The sequence below is a fragment of the Danio aesculapii genome, chromosome 6 (genome assembly GCF_903798145.1).
Source record: "Danio aesculapii chromosome 6, fDanAes4.1, whole genome shotgun sequence".
Classification (NCBI taxonomy): Eukaryota; Metazoa; Chordata; class Actinopteri; order Cypriniformes; family Danionidae; genus Danio; species Danio aesculapii.
The window spans coordinates 8979941-8995082 of NC_079440.1; the positions used below are offsets into that span (position 1 = coordinate 8979941).

Sequence of the window (15142 nt, forward strand, 5' to 3'; positions counted from 1 at the left end):
CACAGACAAAGTCTTTCATCTGTAATAATAATAACAACCCACAGAGTTTGACACTCAGTCTGAAAGCAATGGGAGACTAATGCGTAGCAAACACAGTATGAATCTATGCATCGGTCATTATGACAATAAATTTATATCCGGATTGTTTTATGTAGCAATTCTAATGACTTTGACCCACAGGACCTGAAAATAAAATCTGGCAATGATGGATTTGTCTGTACCACCCAGTAGGATGGACAGGAGTGGTAGCTTTCTTCAGGTGAGTTAATTATTCTAAAAAAAAGTTTCTGTCCACAATTATTGTTTTTAATTTGCTAGATGCTTTAAAGAGCAGTTGGTTTGGAAATCATCTGCGGTGTAGAAAGGTCTTTTAAACATCATTGTCTGTATTAAAAAAATAATAAACATCTTTAAGACTTTTTCTAGACGTCAAATAAACGTCCAGATGGAAACGTCTCATAGATGCATTGCAGATTAGCAAGAACTACACCTTCCAGATAAAAGCACACACAGCAAATGCATGTATGAGTGCTGCCAGGGGTGATATTTTGGACAGTTGATATTGCTCTTTATTTTATGCAACCAATCACATTTCATTATTTTAGCACTATGTCCCTACAATAACAGAACGCATCAATCAAGGGCCTCAAGCTAAATTTTTGGCAAATATTATCAAGAGCTTATAATGTAAACATCATTTTTGAAGTACTTAATAATTAAATTATAAAAAAGTGTTGAAATAAACAAATATTTACAAACAATTAGTCGTTTTAACACATCAAACAAACAAACAAACAAGTAAATGAAAATTTGCAATATTCAATAATTGTTAAATATTGCTTAAGGGGCCTAATAATATTGAAAAAATGTATAAAAAAACAATTAAAACAGCTTTTATTCTAGTCGAATGTCTATATATATATATATATATATATATATATATATATATATATATATATATATATATATATATATATATATATATATATATATATATACATATATATATATATATATATGTATATATATATATGTATATATATATATATATATATATATATATATATATATATATATATATATATATATATATATATATATATGTATATATATATAGGGGCTAATAATTTTGACTTTAAAATGGTTTTAAAAAAATTAAAACTGCTTTAATTCTTGCCAAAATAAAGCAAATCAGACTTTCTCCAGAAGAAAAAATATTATCAGACATACTGTGAAAAATTCCTTGCTCTGTTAAACATAATTTGGGAAATATTTGTATATACAGTTGAGGTCAGAATTATTTGCCCCCCTGTTTATTTTTTTCCCCCAATTTCTGTTTAACGGAGTGATTTTTTTTTTCAACACATTTCTAAACATTACAGTTTTAATATCTCATTTCTAATAACTGATTTATTTTATCTTTGCCATGATGACAGTAAATAATATTTTACTAGATATTATTCAAGACACTTCTATACAGCTTAAAGCACAGGTGTCAAATCCAATTCCTGGAGGGCCGCAACTCTGCACAGTTTAGTTCCAACCCTACTTCAACAAACTTACCTGTAGGTTTGACACAAGCCTGAAGGACTCAATTGGTTTGATCGGGTGTGTTTAATTAGGGTTAAAGCTAAACTTGTGTTGGCATTTCCATGTGGAGTTTGCTTGTTCTCTCCCTGTTCTGACCCAGTCGTTGCTCGAGCCAGCGATCTTCTTGCTGTAAGGCGACAGCTCTACCCACTGTGCCACCACGCCACCTAATTTTTAATTAATTTGTTTATATAAGTAAGTAAAAATATGGACAAAATGCCAAAAGGGCGTTTATAATAATAAGGAATAGAAAAAGTTTAAAAATGTAACTTAATAGAACTTTTTGTGAATAAAACATAAGAAACATACTAGCATTCATATTAAAAACAATGCATAATGGCCTAAAAACGAAATTATTAGATGTAATGGTAATAGCAATGCTGGCCTAGATCACTAGATTACAAAACACTTATGAATAGTGCAGGTCATAACAGGATTATTTCTTCAACTGTAGCGTGTTGATGCACTAAAACACTTTGTACTTTAACTGATGTTTCCCTGCTAATAAATTTGAGCTGCCATGGTGCTTAGAACTTTTTTTTTTCCTTTGGGGCTTTAAATATTTCTGTAATAATTTAATAAGGGCAAGACATGCAGGTGCTGCTACAAACTCTCATTAGCCAGTGCACTCAGGCAGAGACTGTTTTTGGATCAGTATAAATACCTCTGTTCTCCTACAGTACATTTTTGTTCTTCCATTGCGTATATTCACTGCCTGTCTTCTGCTGCTCTTTGTAAAAGTCAACAGACAGAAAGTGTGTGTGTGTGTGTGTGTGTGTATGTGTGTGTGTTTGTGACTGCATTAGGGCTTGTTGCCCAGACAGGGCCATTCAGCCGTTTCATAATAGATGTGTCTTTTTTACAGCAAATCTCTCTCTCTCCCTCCCTCTCTCTCTCTCTCTCTCTCTCTCCTCTCTCTCTCTCTCTCTCTCTCTCTCTCTCTCTCTCTCTCTCTCTCTCTCTCTCTCTCTCTCTCTCTCTCTCTCTCTCTCTCTCTCTCTCTCTCTCTCTCTCTCCCCTTGATTAGTCCTCCATCTCTTCTTCTCTCAGGGCTTTTTTTCCATTCAGTCTAAACGGTTGCTTCCTCTGCTCTATCTCAAGTTTATCCAAGTTTATCTTATATAGTTTACATTATATTTTATGTTGTTCACTTGAGGAATTACAGAAATCAGAAAGCACTCTTTTAATTCTATTTCTGTTTGCATGTAATTGCCTGCAGTTTAATATCAAAATCGTTCTTAATTACAGTTCAGCATTAAATGCCAGGAAAATTGCTGCTTGCTCAAACTACTTATTTAAAATGAGCTGAAACAACACAATTCTTGAGATTTTTCAGGGGGACAACTTAATTATTTTATATTCAGTTTAACCCCCCTCCCCCCATTTGCCCTTCACAATTCTCTGTGAGTTTCCTGTCAGCTTTTCTCTTTCTCAGATTCCTCATTGGCGATAGAATACAGGAAGGCTTCTCCCACCCCCAGCATAACAAATATTAAAGGCTTGGACATTAAAATTGTGGACACACATACATTTTTAGAGGTTGTTATTGACAATATGTTGACATTTAACCTAATACTCAGGCTGTCTATAAAAAAGTCCAACAAAGATTATTTTTTCTGAGGAAACTGAGATCATTTTAGGTTTGTACCTCTATGATGACATTGTTTTATAAACAATTTATTGAATCTGTTTTATCTTTTTGCATTGTAGCTTGGTACGGTAATCTGAGTGTGTCAAACAAGAACAGGTTGAGTAGTCTGGTGAAGGTGGCAGGAAGATCATTGGTTTTAATCAAACTTGTCCAACAGTAATTTACCATACTAGTGTTTTAAAGAGAGCGCAGGGTATCCTATGCATCCCGGATCACCCGTTGTACTCTGTGTTTCAGCTGTTGCCATCAGGACGTCGTTTTAGAGTTCCTATTTGCAGGACAAATAGAGTCAGAAATTCTTTTATAATGGCGGCCATTAGGTCATTACATGAGTCCAGGTGAGAGGAAGATGCACCTTCAATATGATGTATTGGATGTTGTGGGGTAATATTTTATTAATGTGTACATGGAACTTCGCCTGTGTTACGGCCCCTAGCTGCAATTTTAGTTTCCCTAAACGGGATAATAAAGTTGAGTCTGAGTCTTAATAGCAAAAAAGGGTATTGCCAGTGTGGATTTAAAATAGGCCCTTAAGATATCAACTCAACACACTGCTCTTTGCTTGGATGACTAAGATTTTGCTTCTTTTATCCTTGTGCAGCTTGTCGATGCGTTTGCTTTGTCACTGGATAAACTGGAGCAGCAAATCGTTCATGCTGTGCAGGATTCAGACAGCGACCCAGACACGTCCATGCTCGTACAGTGAGTACACAACAAAAGTAATTATACAGTATTGCAATGAAATTAAGCGTTGCATATACATCTAGGTCAGTGTTTCTCAACCACGTTCCTTGAGGACCACCAGCTCTGCAAGTTTTCCGTGTCTCCTTAACCAAGCACACCTGATTCAGTTCATCAGCTCATTAGCAGAGACTGAAAGAACTGTAATGTGTGTGACAGACAAAGGAGACATCAGAAACATGAAGTGTTGGTGGTCCTTCTGGAACACGGTTGAGAAACACTGATCTTGGTAACACTTTAGTTTAAAGGGGACCTATTATGCCGCTTTTAACAAGATGTAAAATAAGCTCCTGTTGTCCCTATAGTGTGTATGTGAAGTTTCAGATCAAAATACCCAGCAAATTAGGTTTTATAAATCTTTGAAACTGCTTATTTTAGTCTTTGATCCAATTTTTGCTCTGTTAGTGACTGTCGCTTTAAATGAGATTGTGCTCCCAGCCCTGTTTTAAAAAGAGGGTGGAGATTAAAAAAAATGCCTAGGCTGTTTCTTAATATGCGTTCTTCAGTGATCTTGCGTGCTCGTGTTCTCGTGTAACGTCATCATCAACAGCCAAAGTTCAGTTCCAAAACTCAAGACCGCAAGGACAGAGGATATGTGAAAGTTCCCGGATGTGTTCTTGGTATCGAGGACGCATCAATGCAGACTTGAGCGCAAAACTTGCTCGAGAAGTACCAGTCATTGCGGCTGAATAAAGGAGGTGAGAAGCACAGCATTTTATATAGCTTTAATATTACATTTCAGAGATATAACTTATTTATCTTAGGTGTTTCCCTAAATGCAACGATGAAAGTAAACATTACCATGAAATTGTTAATAACAAAATAAACACATTAAGGGTGTTTATTTGCTGAAATTTGTATTAAAATCTTGTTTTATTTGTATTGTGCAACGGATATTTTTAAGGTCTTTATGTATAGTATATATTGTGAAAAGGGGGGAAACAATAAATCGTTGTATGAATGATGTAATGTTTAAATACTTTTCCATTAAAAACATGTGAAGGTTCACATGGTCATCAGGATGAGCCAGGGAAGAATGCAGCATCTCATTTCTCACAGGACGCGTTCTCTGTTCTCGCGCTCTTCCGAGTTCATTCTTCTGAGGTAACTTGGCAAGACCGGTCTCCACAAGAACGCTAGTCCGTTCTCTGCATTTTTGGAATTGAGAAACAGCCAATGCCTTAGCAGAGCAGCAGATTCAAAATGGCTGCTTCTCACTCAGGGCTGTTCATACTAATGAGATCGATCCCTCTGATGACATGTACAATGGGTGAATGCCAATCAAAGTGTTTCTGTAGACTGTTTTTATCAAGTGTGATTATAAAAAAATATATAATTAATTAATTTTTACTAATAAAGGCTGTCTATATTCACAGATTGTTGCAACACAACTGTGTTTAAACTCCTTATTAAAGTGTTTTTTGTATAAAAGGTTATACAAATCACATGAAATAAGTGTCTTTTGACAACAAAGTCAGTCCACTATATTTGTGCTGTGTTATATAGGTAGTGTGCTGCTACCTCACTTTTAACAAACAGCTAATTAGTAGTTTACTGGGCTAAAAGTCTTGGTTAATGTTTTTCTGATAGTGTGAATTGTACAATAAAATAACGTGTGATATATTACATTGATGTACTTACAATCCCACTAAACAAACTCTTACAATGTCCTATAGAGGGCGCCGTGTCTTGTCAGCCTTTTTTCCATTAAAGGGGACCTATTATGCACCTTTTAACAAGAGTCCCTAGAGTGTGTATGTGAAGTTTCAGCTGAAGAATACAACACAAATATTTTTTTTTATAACTCTTTGAAACTGCCCCTTTTGGGCTTTGAGCCAAATTGTGGCGTTTTGGTGACCGTCGCTTTAAATTCAAGCCTCCTCAGTCTTCTTTTTTCTAAATGATCTTCATCAGGCACGGTGCTAAAACTAATGTCACCAACATCGTTAACATCACTAATGGGTGGGGCTTTCCTTCTCTGATGACATGTACAATGTGAGAATGTCAATCAAAGTGTTTCTGCACAATATTTTTATCGAAAGTGATTAAAAAAATATATAATTAATTAATTCTTTCTATTAGAGGCTGGCTATATTCACAGACAACTGTGTTCAAACACCTTAATAAAGTGTTTTTTGTATAATAGGTCACCTTTAAATCACATTAAAGAAGTGTTCTCTGACAACAAAGTCAGCCCACTATATTCGTGGTGTGTTATTTTTTACATAATAGGTCCTCGTTAAGTAAAAATTCACACCATTTACTACTTGCTTATTACCTGCCTGTTATTAAGATATTAACTGTTAAGTTGCACTTATAAAGTAAGATCTTATTCTACATCCCTAATACTACCCAATACCTAAACCAAACTGCTATACCTCACTATTAACAAACAGCTAGTTTATTGAGCTAAAAGTCTTGGTTAATGGTTTGTTTATAGAGTGAATTGTACATTTAAATAAAGTGTGACCTACACACACGCACATTTTTACAATGTCCTGTAGAGGGCGCCAGTGACTAGTCAGTCTTTTCTTCCAGTAAAGGGAACCTTTTATGCCCATTTTTACAATATGTAAAACTAATCTCTGATGTCCCTGAAGTGTGTGTGTGAAGTTTTAGCCAAAATAGCACACAAACAATGTTTTATAAGTCTTTGAAATGGCCCCTTTCAGGCTGTGATATAAATTGTGCAGTTTTGGTGACTGTCGCTTTAAATTCAAAAAGAATGTGCTCCCAGACTTCTTTTTTCTAAATTATCTTCATCAGGTACGGTGCTAAAACTAGTTTACCTCTCAGATGATATTTGCAAAGACAGAATAGCAGTCAAAGTGTTTCTGCAGACTGTAAAAAATAGAAATAATTAATTTTGACCATTAAAGGCTGGCTATATTCACAGACTGCTGCCACACAACTGTGTTTAAACCACTTATAAACGTAATTTTTGCATAATAGGTCCCCTTTAAATCACATTAAATAAGTGTCTTATGACAACAAAGTCAGCCCACTATATTCGTGGTGTGTTTTGCTCTCTGTAGGATAGAAGGAGAGTGTCTGCAGTATCCTGAGGTCGATGGTGCTTGTGCAAGCAGCGGTGTGAGTGTGTTGGACAAACTGATACACACACACCCCATCTGGCTTCTGCTTTCCATCGACCAGCAAGAGGCCACTGGCATCCTTCTGCAGCAGCCAGCTGGGGTAAAAGATGTTAGAGGAAACGCTAAAACACCAGGCAGATAAAAAAATAAATAAAAATTCAGGATATTCACCGTCATGCTGTTACAAACACATTTTAGTTTTATGTGAAAAACACTTAAGGAGATGTCAAGCTGGTTGTTTTACATACAGTGCTCCCTCATATAGTACACCCTCTATTGAAAATGAAAATTTTTATCAATTTCTCAGTGAAAATAGCCAAAATTCTTTGGTGCATTTAAACAAAACATTTGTATTAAACGGTTATATTCATATTATATTTAATATGTTCCCGTATTTACTTAATTGCACCAGTTTTTGGACTGATCTTTTTTTCTTAGATTAGTTCTAGTTTTGTCTTTGGTACTGACTAATCCAATGTACAAGCACACATATATTATTGTAAAGCATCCTATTAGAAAATATTAATTAAAAGAGAGATCTGTGAGGGGTGAACTCATTTATGCTGAGGACTGTAAAATGTAGATGGTGATTTATGCAGCTGTTTTTTGTCTTGTTTTCCTGTACAAATATTCAAACATTGATTTTTAAAAATTATTTGTTGTTGTTACATATATGTGTGTCTTTGTGTATATATGTATATGTATATGTGTGTGTGTGTGTGTGTGTGTGTGTGTGTGTGTATATACAGTATCTATATATATATATGTGTGTGTATATATATATATATATATATATATATATATATATATATATATATATATATATATATATATATATATATATATATATATATATATATAATATATATATATATATATATAAATAAATATATATATATATATATATATATAAATATATATTTATACACACGTATATATACACATAATGTGTATATGCATATGTATACTCATACTGCCTCTTCACTCTTATGTATTACTCCGCCCACATAGAGTGATAGCAGATCAATAAACTCACTACAGTTTGACAGATATTGCTGCTGTTGGGCAACATAATGTACTTTTGAGGCTTTTTAAGGCGAGAATGTAGTTGTTTAGATTGCAACTATGCAGTTTATTCATAAGGATAGTGCCTATTTTAAAATATTTATAATTTTAATATAATAAGGATATACAGTGCGTCGGCATCCATCAGCCCGTCATACTGAGCAGAGCAAAGATGGTTGATGTTTCACCACAAGATGGTGACAGAGACTGCATAATAAGTCCTTAGGGGAAAAAAACTTTCAAACCACGGCTGATCAAACCATTATAAAACAGGTAAGTGATATTGTAAGTCGACCTCTCTCTTTTGTGTGTTGTAGTGCTGTATTCATACCACACTCTGGTTGTGTTTCTGGTAGTGTTTGCTTTGCTTTGGGTTTTTCAGTGTTAATTATTGGGATATCCCGAATGCAACAGATATGCTGGAAAATAATAGTAAAATGTGAGCAAAATCACCCGTTTTGTCATCATTTTAGACATTACACTAGAGAATCATTCAAATATGAACTCTGAAGTGACGTTGGTGAATTATTTACAGTTTCTGATGTTCTGACGTCAGCTGCAGATGTGAATGAATGGCGGAATAAACATACAAAAGGGTTTTTAGACTACTTTTAGACTAATATACACAATTATAAAGGGATGCTCCACCCAAAAATGAACATTTAGTCACTATTTACTCTCAACATGCTTCCAAATCCTTTATGAGTTTCTTTACTCTGTTTAAAAGCAAATTAAGACATTTCGAAGGAAACCGGTAACCATTGACATCCGTAGTAGGAAAAAAAACTAATTCTATGGAAGTCAATGGTTACTGGTTTCCGTCTTTCTTCAGAATATCTTCATTTGTGTTCAACAGAAGACAGAAACAGGTTTGGAACAAGATAAGGTTGAGTAAACGATTCCAGTTTTAGGTGAACTATCTCTTTAACTTGTCTCTTTATTTTGTTGCTTTAACATTTTGGGCCAACGCAATGACAACCTGTTGGACATACTGTAGCAGGTTTTGCAATTTGCCTTTAATTAATCTGTAAAATTACAACTAGAAGTAACACAAAGTTCTGTCCTCCTTTCCAGGTGTTTTTGGTGTGGAAGTCATCTGTCTTGCAAAAGAAGATGTTGTCTTTTCAGATGAGTGATGCCACAGACTCTTCTGTGCTCCACATCCCTGTAAAGGAGAGCCAGTACAGTATGTCAGGTCTACTATATCCCACTCATAACTGATGTTGACACTTTGTGACATCTAATCACGTCTTCCTCCTTTCACAGTCTGTTCAGTAACTTCAGCTGTAAATGATGTGTGAGGGTTTCTTCTTTCATTTATGATCTGTTATAGTGGATTTATCTGTTTATGGTTTGTTGACACTGAGAGGGCCTGTAGCTTTCACGTGCAAACGACTGAGAGGTCAAAGATTGCTCAGTAATGACTTCACACACACGTGCACTCTGTATCAGTATTGTATTTGTGTATCGGTTTATAAATGTTTTGTGTCAGAATGTAGACTTTTCCATCTTGCTTCAGGTAATCTGTTATAATGCAGTGCATGTTTGCTACTGGCTCGCTTCAGAACAAAGGCACCATATTTGTGGCTAAATGTGACAATAGTAGCCTGGCAGCATTTCAGACATTTACAGCAGTGCGGTTCCAAGAAATTCACCATGTGAAATTGAAGACACACCCTGCTGCTTTGGCCTAAATGCAACCCAGCTGTGAATATCCTTCTGTGTTTTGGAATTGGATGTGGTCTGAAAGGCGCCAAGGGCTTTTGAGCATTTTTTTCTGCCAAGTTCAGAATCAGTGCAGAAATTTCCTTCAAATTTCCTGCAAGTTTCCCATAAAGTCACAACTAATTGTAGTGGTTTTAGTGCTTATATTATATTATATTATATTATATTATATTATATTATATTATATTATATTATATTATATTATATTATATTATATTATATTATATTATATTATATTATATTATATTTTAGTTATTACATTTATTATATTATATTATATTATATTATATTATATTATATTATATTATATTATATTATATTATATTATATTATATTTTAGTTATTACATTTATTATATTATATTATTATATTATATTATATTATATTATATTATATTATATTTTAGTTATTACATTTATTATATTATATTATATTATATTATATTATATTATATTATATTATATTATAGTTATTATATTATAGTTATTATATTTATTATATTATGTTATATTATATTATATAATATAATATTATATTATATAATATTATATTATATTATAGTTATTATATTATATTATATTATATTATATTATAGTTATTATATTTATTATATTATAGTTATTATATTTATTATATTATTATATTATATTATATTATATTATATTATATTATATTATATTTATTATATTATATTATATTATATTATATTATATTATATTATAATTATTATATTTATTATATTGTATTATATTATATTATATTATATTATATTATATTTATTATATTGAATTATATTATATTATATTATTTTATATTATAGTTATTATAGTTATTATATTTATTATAGTTATTATATTATATTATATTATATTATAGTTATTATATTTATTATATTATATTATATTATATTATATTATGTTATGTTATATTATATTATATTATAGTTATTATATTTATTATATTATATTATAGTTATTATATTTATTATATTATTTTATATTATATTATATTTATTATATTATATTATAGCTGTTATGTTTATTATATTATATTATATTATATTATAGTTATTATATTATTTTATATTAAATTATATTTATTATATATTATTTTATTTTATAGTTATTATATTTATTATAGTTATTATATTTATTATATTATATTATATTATAGTTATTATATTTATTATATTATTTTATATTATATTATTTTATATTATATTATATTATATTATATCATGTTATTTTATATTATATTATATTATATTATATTATATTATATTATATTATATTATATTATATTATATTATATTATATTATATTATATTATATTAATTTCATGTGCATTTTTCTCTTTTTTTCTCTAGCGTTTTCTCTGGAGGGCTCAAACATCAGTTTTGCTGACCTCTTTCGTCTTGTGGCCTTTTATTGTATTAGCAGGTAACAATTTTTCAGTGATTAATAATTACTAAACAAGACATCATTAGACCAATCAAGCAACACTCACTCATTCTATGGCTAATACATATAGTTAAGTATTTGATCAAACCATGACCCTAAACATTTATACATTTACACTGTAAAAAGCGATTAGATTGCCTTAAAATTATTAAGTAAATGAATCATGTGCATAGTTATAAAATTAAGTCAACAATTCTAAGTTAAAATGGGTTTGTTTACTTTAGGTAAAGTCGACTTATTACTTTAAAGATAACATGTTTACTCACTTTTTAGTAACTTATTGCTTTTTACAGTGTATACTCCTTTGAACAGGTTGGCTACATGTAATTGTAAAGAAAAAAGAAAGAAAAACATTTTATTGCAGTCTTATCATACATTTGCTTTGCACTCAGGGTAAAGATGCTAAGACCATAAAGGGAAGCATGTGCAAGATTAATGAGTAAAAAAATTAATCATCAAAAAAGATCCCCTTCACTCAGCTTTTGCAATGTTACCTTGAGGGTGTAGGTTTACAATTCCTAGAACCTGAAGAAATGCTTATAAAAAGTAATTTATCCCAGTTGCAGCTGTTGTCCTAAATCGGATCACTGTGTGATGTGAATGGTCGTCATTAAGAATGATCTGCAGTAATATGTACACTACCTGACAAAAGTCTTGAAACCAATCCCAGTTGTAAGAGCAACAAATAATAACTTGACTTCTTGTTGATCATTTGGAAAAGTGTAAGAATTTCGATTTTTCTGATGAATCATCTGTTGAACTGCATCCCAATCATCACAAATACTGCAGAAGACCTATTGGAACCCGCATGGACCCAAGATTCTCAGAAAAATCAGTCAAGTTTGATGAAGGAAAAATCATGGTTTGGGGTTACATTCAGTATGGGGCCGTGCGAGAGATCTGCAGAGTGTATGGCAACATCAACAACCTGAGGTATCAAGACATTTGTGCTGCCCATTACATTACAAACCACAAGAGAGGGCAAATTCTTCAGCAAATTCTTCGGTCAAGATGCTCCAGGATTGGCCGGGGGGGATGGGGTTAAGAGCAAGAGGGGCACCTCAGCCATTGAGGGCAAAGGGGCAGTGGCTCTGTGCACGGCCCTGGTAGTAAGGGAGACCTGCTTCATTCTTGACTGTCACTGAGCTGTTTGTCTATGTGAAGGCTATGGCTGTGACAAGCACATGGGAACAGTGGGCGGGCAGAACCAGCTCATTAGCATTAAAGGCACAGGCAACAAAAACAGCTACAATGGTAAAAACGTTCCCATTTTCCAGATTTAAAAAGGTATAATACATGATCTAATAGGTATTTTGAGCTGAAACTTTACAGACACATTCTGGAGACACAAAGGATTAATATTAAATCTTGAAAAATGGTTCAAATTGGTGTCCTTTAAAACAAACACACAAAACAATATATGAGTGTGCAGTAATAAACCCACACTTAATTGTGTTTAAAACTTAATTGTTTTATGTACATTAATAGACTATAGAATACAATAAAGTGACTGGTTTAATCCGCTTAAATTTGTAAAAAACAATAAAGTTAACTTAATCGGTTTGTGTTATGATCACATGAAGGAATTGTGCAACAAGTGTGTGGAACCCAGCATTGTTCACAGTGATAAAACCTTATATCAGCAAACAGGATGTAGTCATAAATGGCAATAAGTACAAATGATTAATATGATATCGCCCATAGATCATTGCCACTCATAGAAACCGAAAGGTCTGCTTTCTTTCTAATCAATACCAATTGTCCACCCATTAAGAGCAGAATAATCACATTTGCCGAATGTGATTTAGATGTATAATTTGACCTTTTATTGATGTATGAACAGACAGAGTCATTTTGTGTGTGCGCATTCTTTCTCTCAGCTTTATCCATTGCTTGTTGTTACCCTCTTTCATGCACTGTTTGTTTGTCCGTCTTTCTTTGTTTCATATTAGAGACATTTTGCCCTTTACACTGAAGCTTCCTGAGGCCATTCACTCTGCGGAAACCCTGCCCGATCTGCATGAAGTGGCCAAGCAAGGGGCAGGTACTGACCCACTTTCACTTACCATCAGTGTCTCTTTTAGTGTGTATGTGTGTTTTTGTGTTTGTATTAGTGTACAGTCGAAGACTAAATTAAAAGCCCTCCTGTGAAATTTGACATATTTTTCAATCATTTCCCAATTGATGTTTAGTAACTTGTTTCTTTTAGTTTGGTTATTATTATTAATTTGTTATTTGAGTCATTGCAGAGATGTGTAGATGCAGTCGTCTAGGCTCATGGGAGTCATACACAATATTCATTCTTTTTCCACTGCACCATGACTTTATATTCTATACTGTACATTATTTCTGTTAAGTGACAAGACTTTTGTCTAAGCAAAGTCAGACCTTACTGTCCTAATTAAACTTGTTTCTTTTAGTTTGGTTGGAATAAAAGCAGTTTTTAATTGAATAATTTTTAATGCCAATATCATCACCACCTTCATTTTTGTTCCCAATTGGCTACAGAGCAAACCAATGTTGTCCAATGACTTGCCTAATTAACTGAATTTGCCTGATTAACCTAATTAATCTAGTTAGGATTTTATGTACTGTAGTTAAATTTAGTCAAAATGGTATGTATTATGTATTGTTTGAAATTAGTTATTACAATTATTGTTTAAAATGTGTTTGAAAAATGATCTCTATTAAACAACACTTGGAAAATATTTTTAAAAAGATCGAAAATTTCACAGGTTATTTAATTTTGTCTTCAACTTTGCATAAGCAAACATTAACAAGAGGGTGACGCAGTGGCGCAGTAGGTTGTGCAATCGTCTCACTGCAAAAAGATCGCTGGTTCAAGCCTCGGCTGTGTCAGTCGGCGTTTCTGTGTGGAATTTGCATGTTCTCCATGCATTCGCGTGGGTTTCCTCCGAGTGCTCTGGTTTCCCCCCGCAGTCCAAAAACATGCTAAATTGTCAGTAGTGTATGTGTGTGTGTGGATGTTTCCTATGAATGGTTTGCGGCATCAGCTGCGAAAAACATGCTGGAAAGTTGGCGATTCATTCCGCTGTGGCGACCCCAGATTAATAAAGGGCTGAATGAATGAACATTAACAAGCAGCAAAATATAGCTGACATTTGTGTTTTATAATGCTTATATATACACATGTGAATATGTTCATGTTTAATTGCCCATATTTAATGGCTGTTAAAACCTGCAGATTTCATTGAGAAGCTAAAATGGACATTTATTCATTCATTCATTCATTTTCTTTTCGCCTTAGTCCCTTTATTAATCCGGGGTCACCACAGCGGAATAAACCACCAATTTATCCAGCACGTTTTACGCAGCAGATGCCCTTCCAGCCGCAACCCATCTCTGGGAAACATCTATACACACTCATTCACAGTCATACACTACTGACAATTTAGCCTACCCAATTCACCTGTACCACATGTCTTTGGATTGTGGGGGAAACCAGAGCGCCCGAAAAAAACCCACGCAAATGCAGGGAGAACATGCAAACTCCACACAGTAACGCTAACTGACCCAAACGAGGCTCGAACCTGCGACCTTCTTTCTGTGAGGCGACAGCACTACCTACTGCGCCACTGCATCACCTAAAATGGACATTTAATTCAAGCAAATACTGAATAACTCCAATAGTTATGATAATTCATAATTTTTTTTTTTCAATTTAATGTTCTTTCCAGTACTAGGGTGCATCTGGAAGGGCAGATGCCAGAGTAGTTGATGGTTCATTCTGCTGTGGTGCAACCCCTGATAGATCAGGCACTAAGCCAAAGAAAATGAAAAAATGAGATCCATCT

At 33.1% G+C, this 15142-nt stretch overlaps 1 protein-coding gene across 1 annotated transcript in view; it reads left to right on the forward strand.

Moving 5' to 3' along the window:
• The window catches only part of rin2b (Ras and Rab interactor 2b), a 47033-nt gene that overhangs the window by 5282 nt on the left and 26609 nt on the right, over positions 1-15142 (forward strand). The window contains exons 3-8 of the mRNA XM_056459427.1: positions 181-259; positions 3843-3943; positions 7018-7177; positions 9217-9328; positions 11234-11306; positions 13280-13371. Coding sequence (XP_056315402.1) covers positions 203-259; positions 3843-3943; positions 7018-7177; positions 9217-9328; positions 11234-11306; positions 13280-13371 — 595 coding nt within the window. The 5' untranslated portion in view covers positions 181-202. The remainder of the gene's footprint in view (positions 1-180; positions 260-3842; positions 3944-7017; positions 7178-9216; positions 9329-11233; positions 11307-13279; positions 13372-15142) is intronic.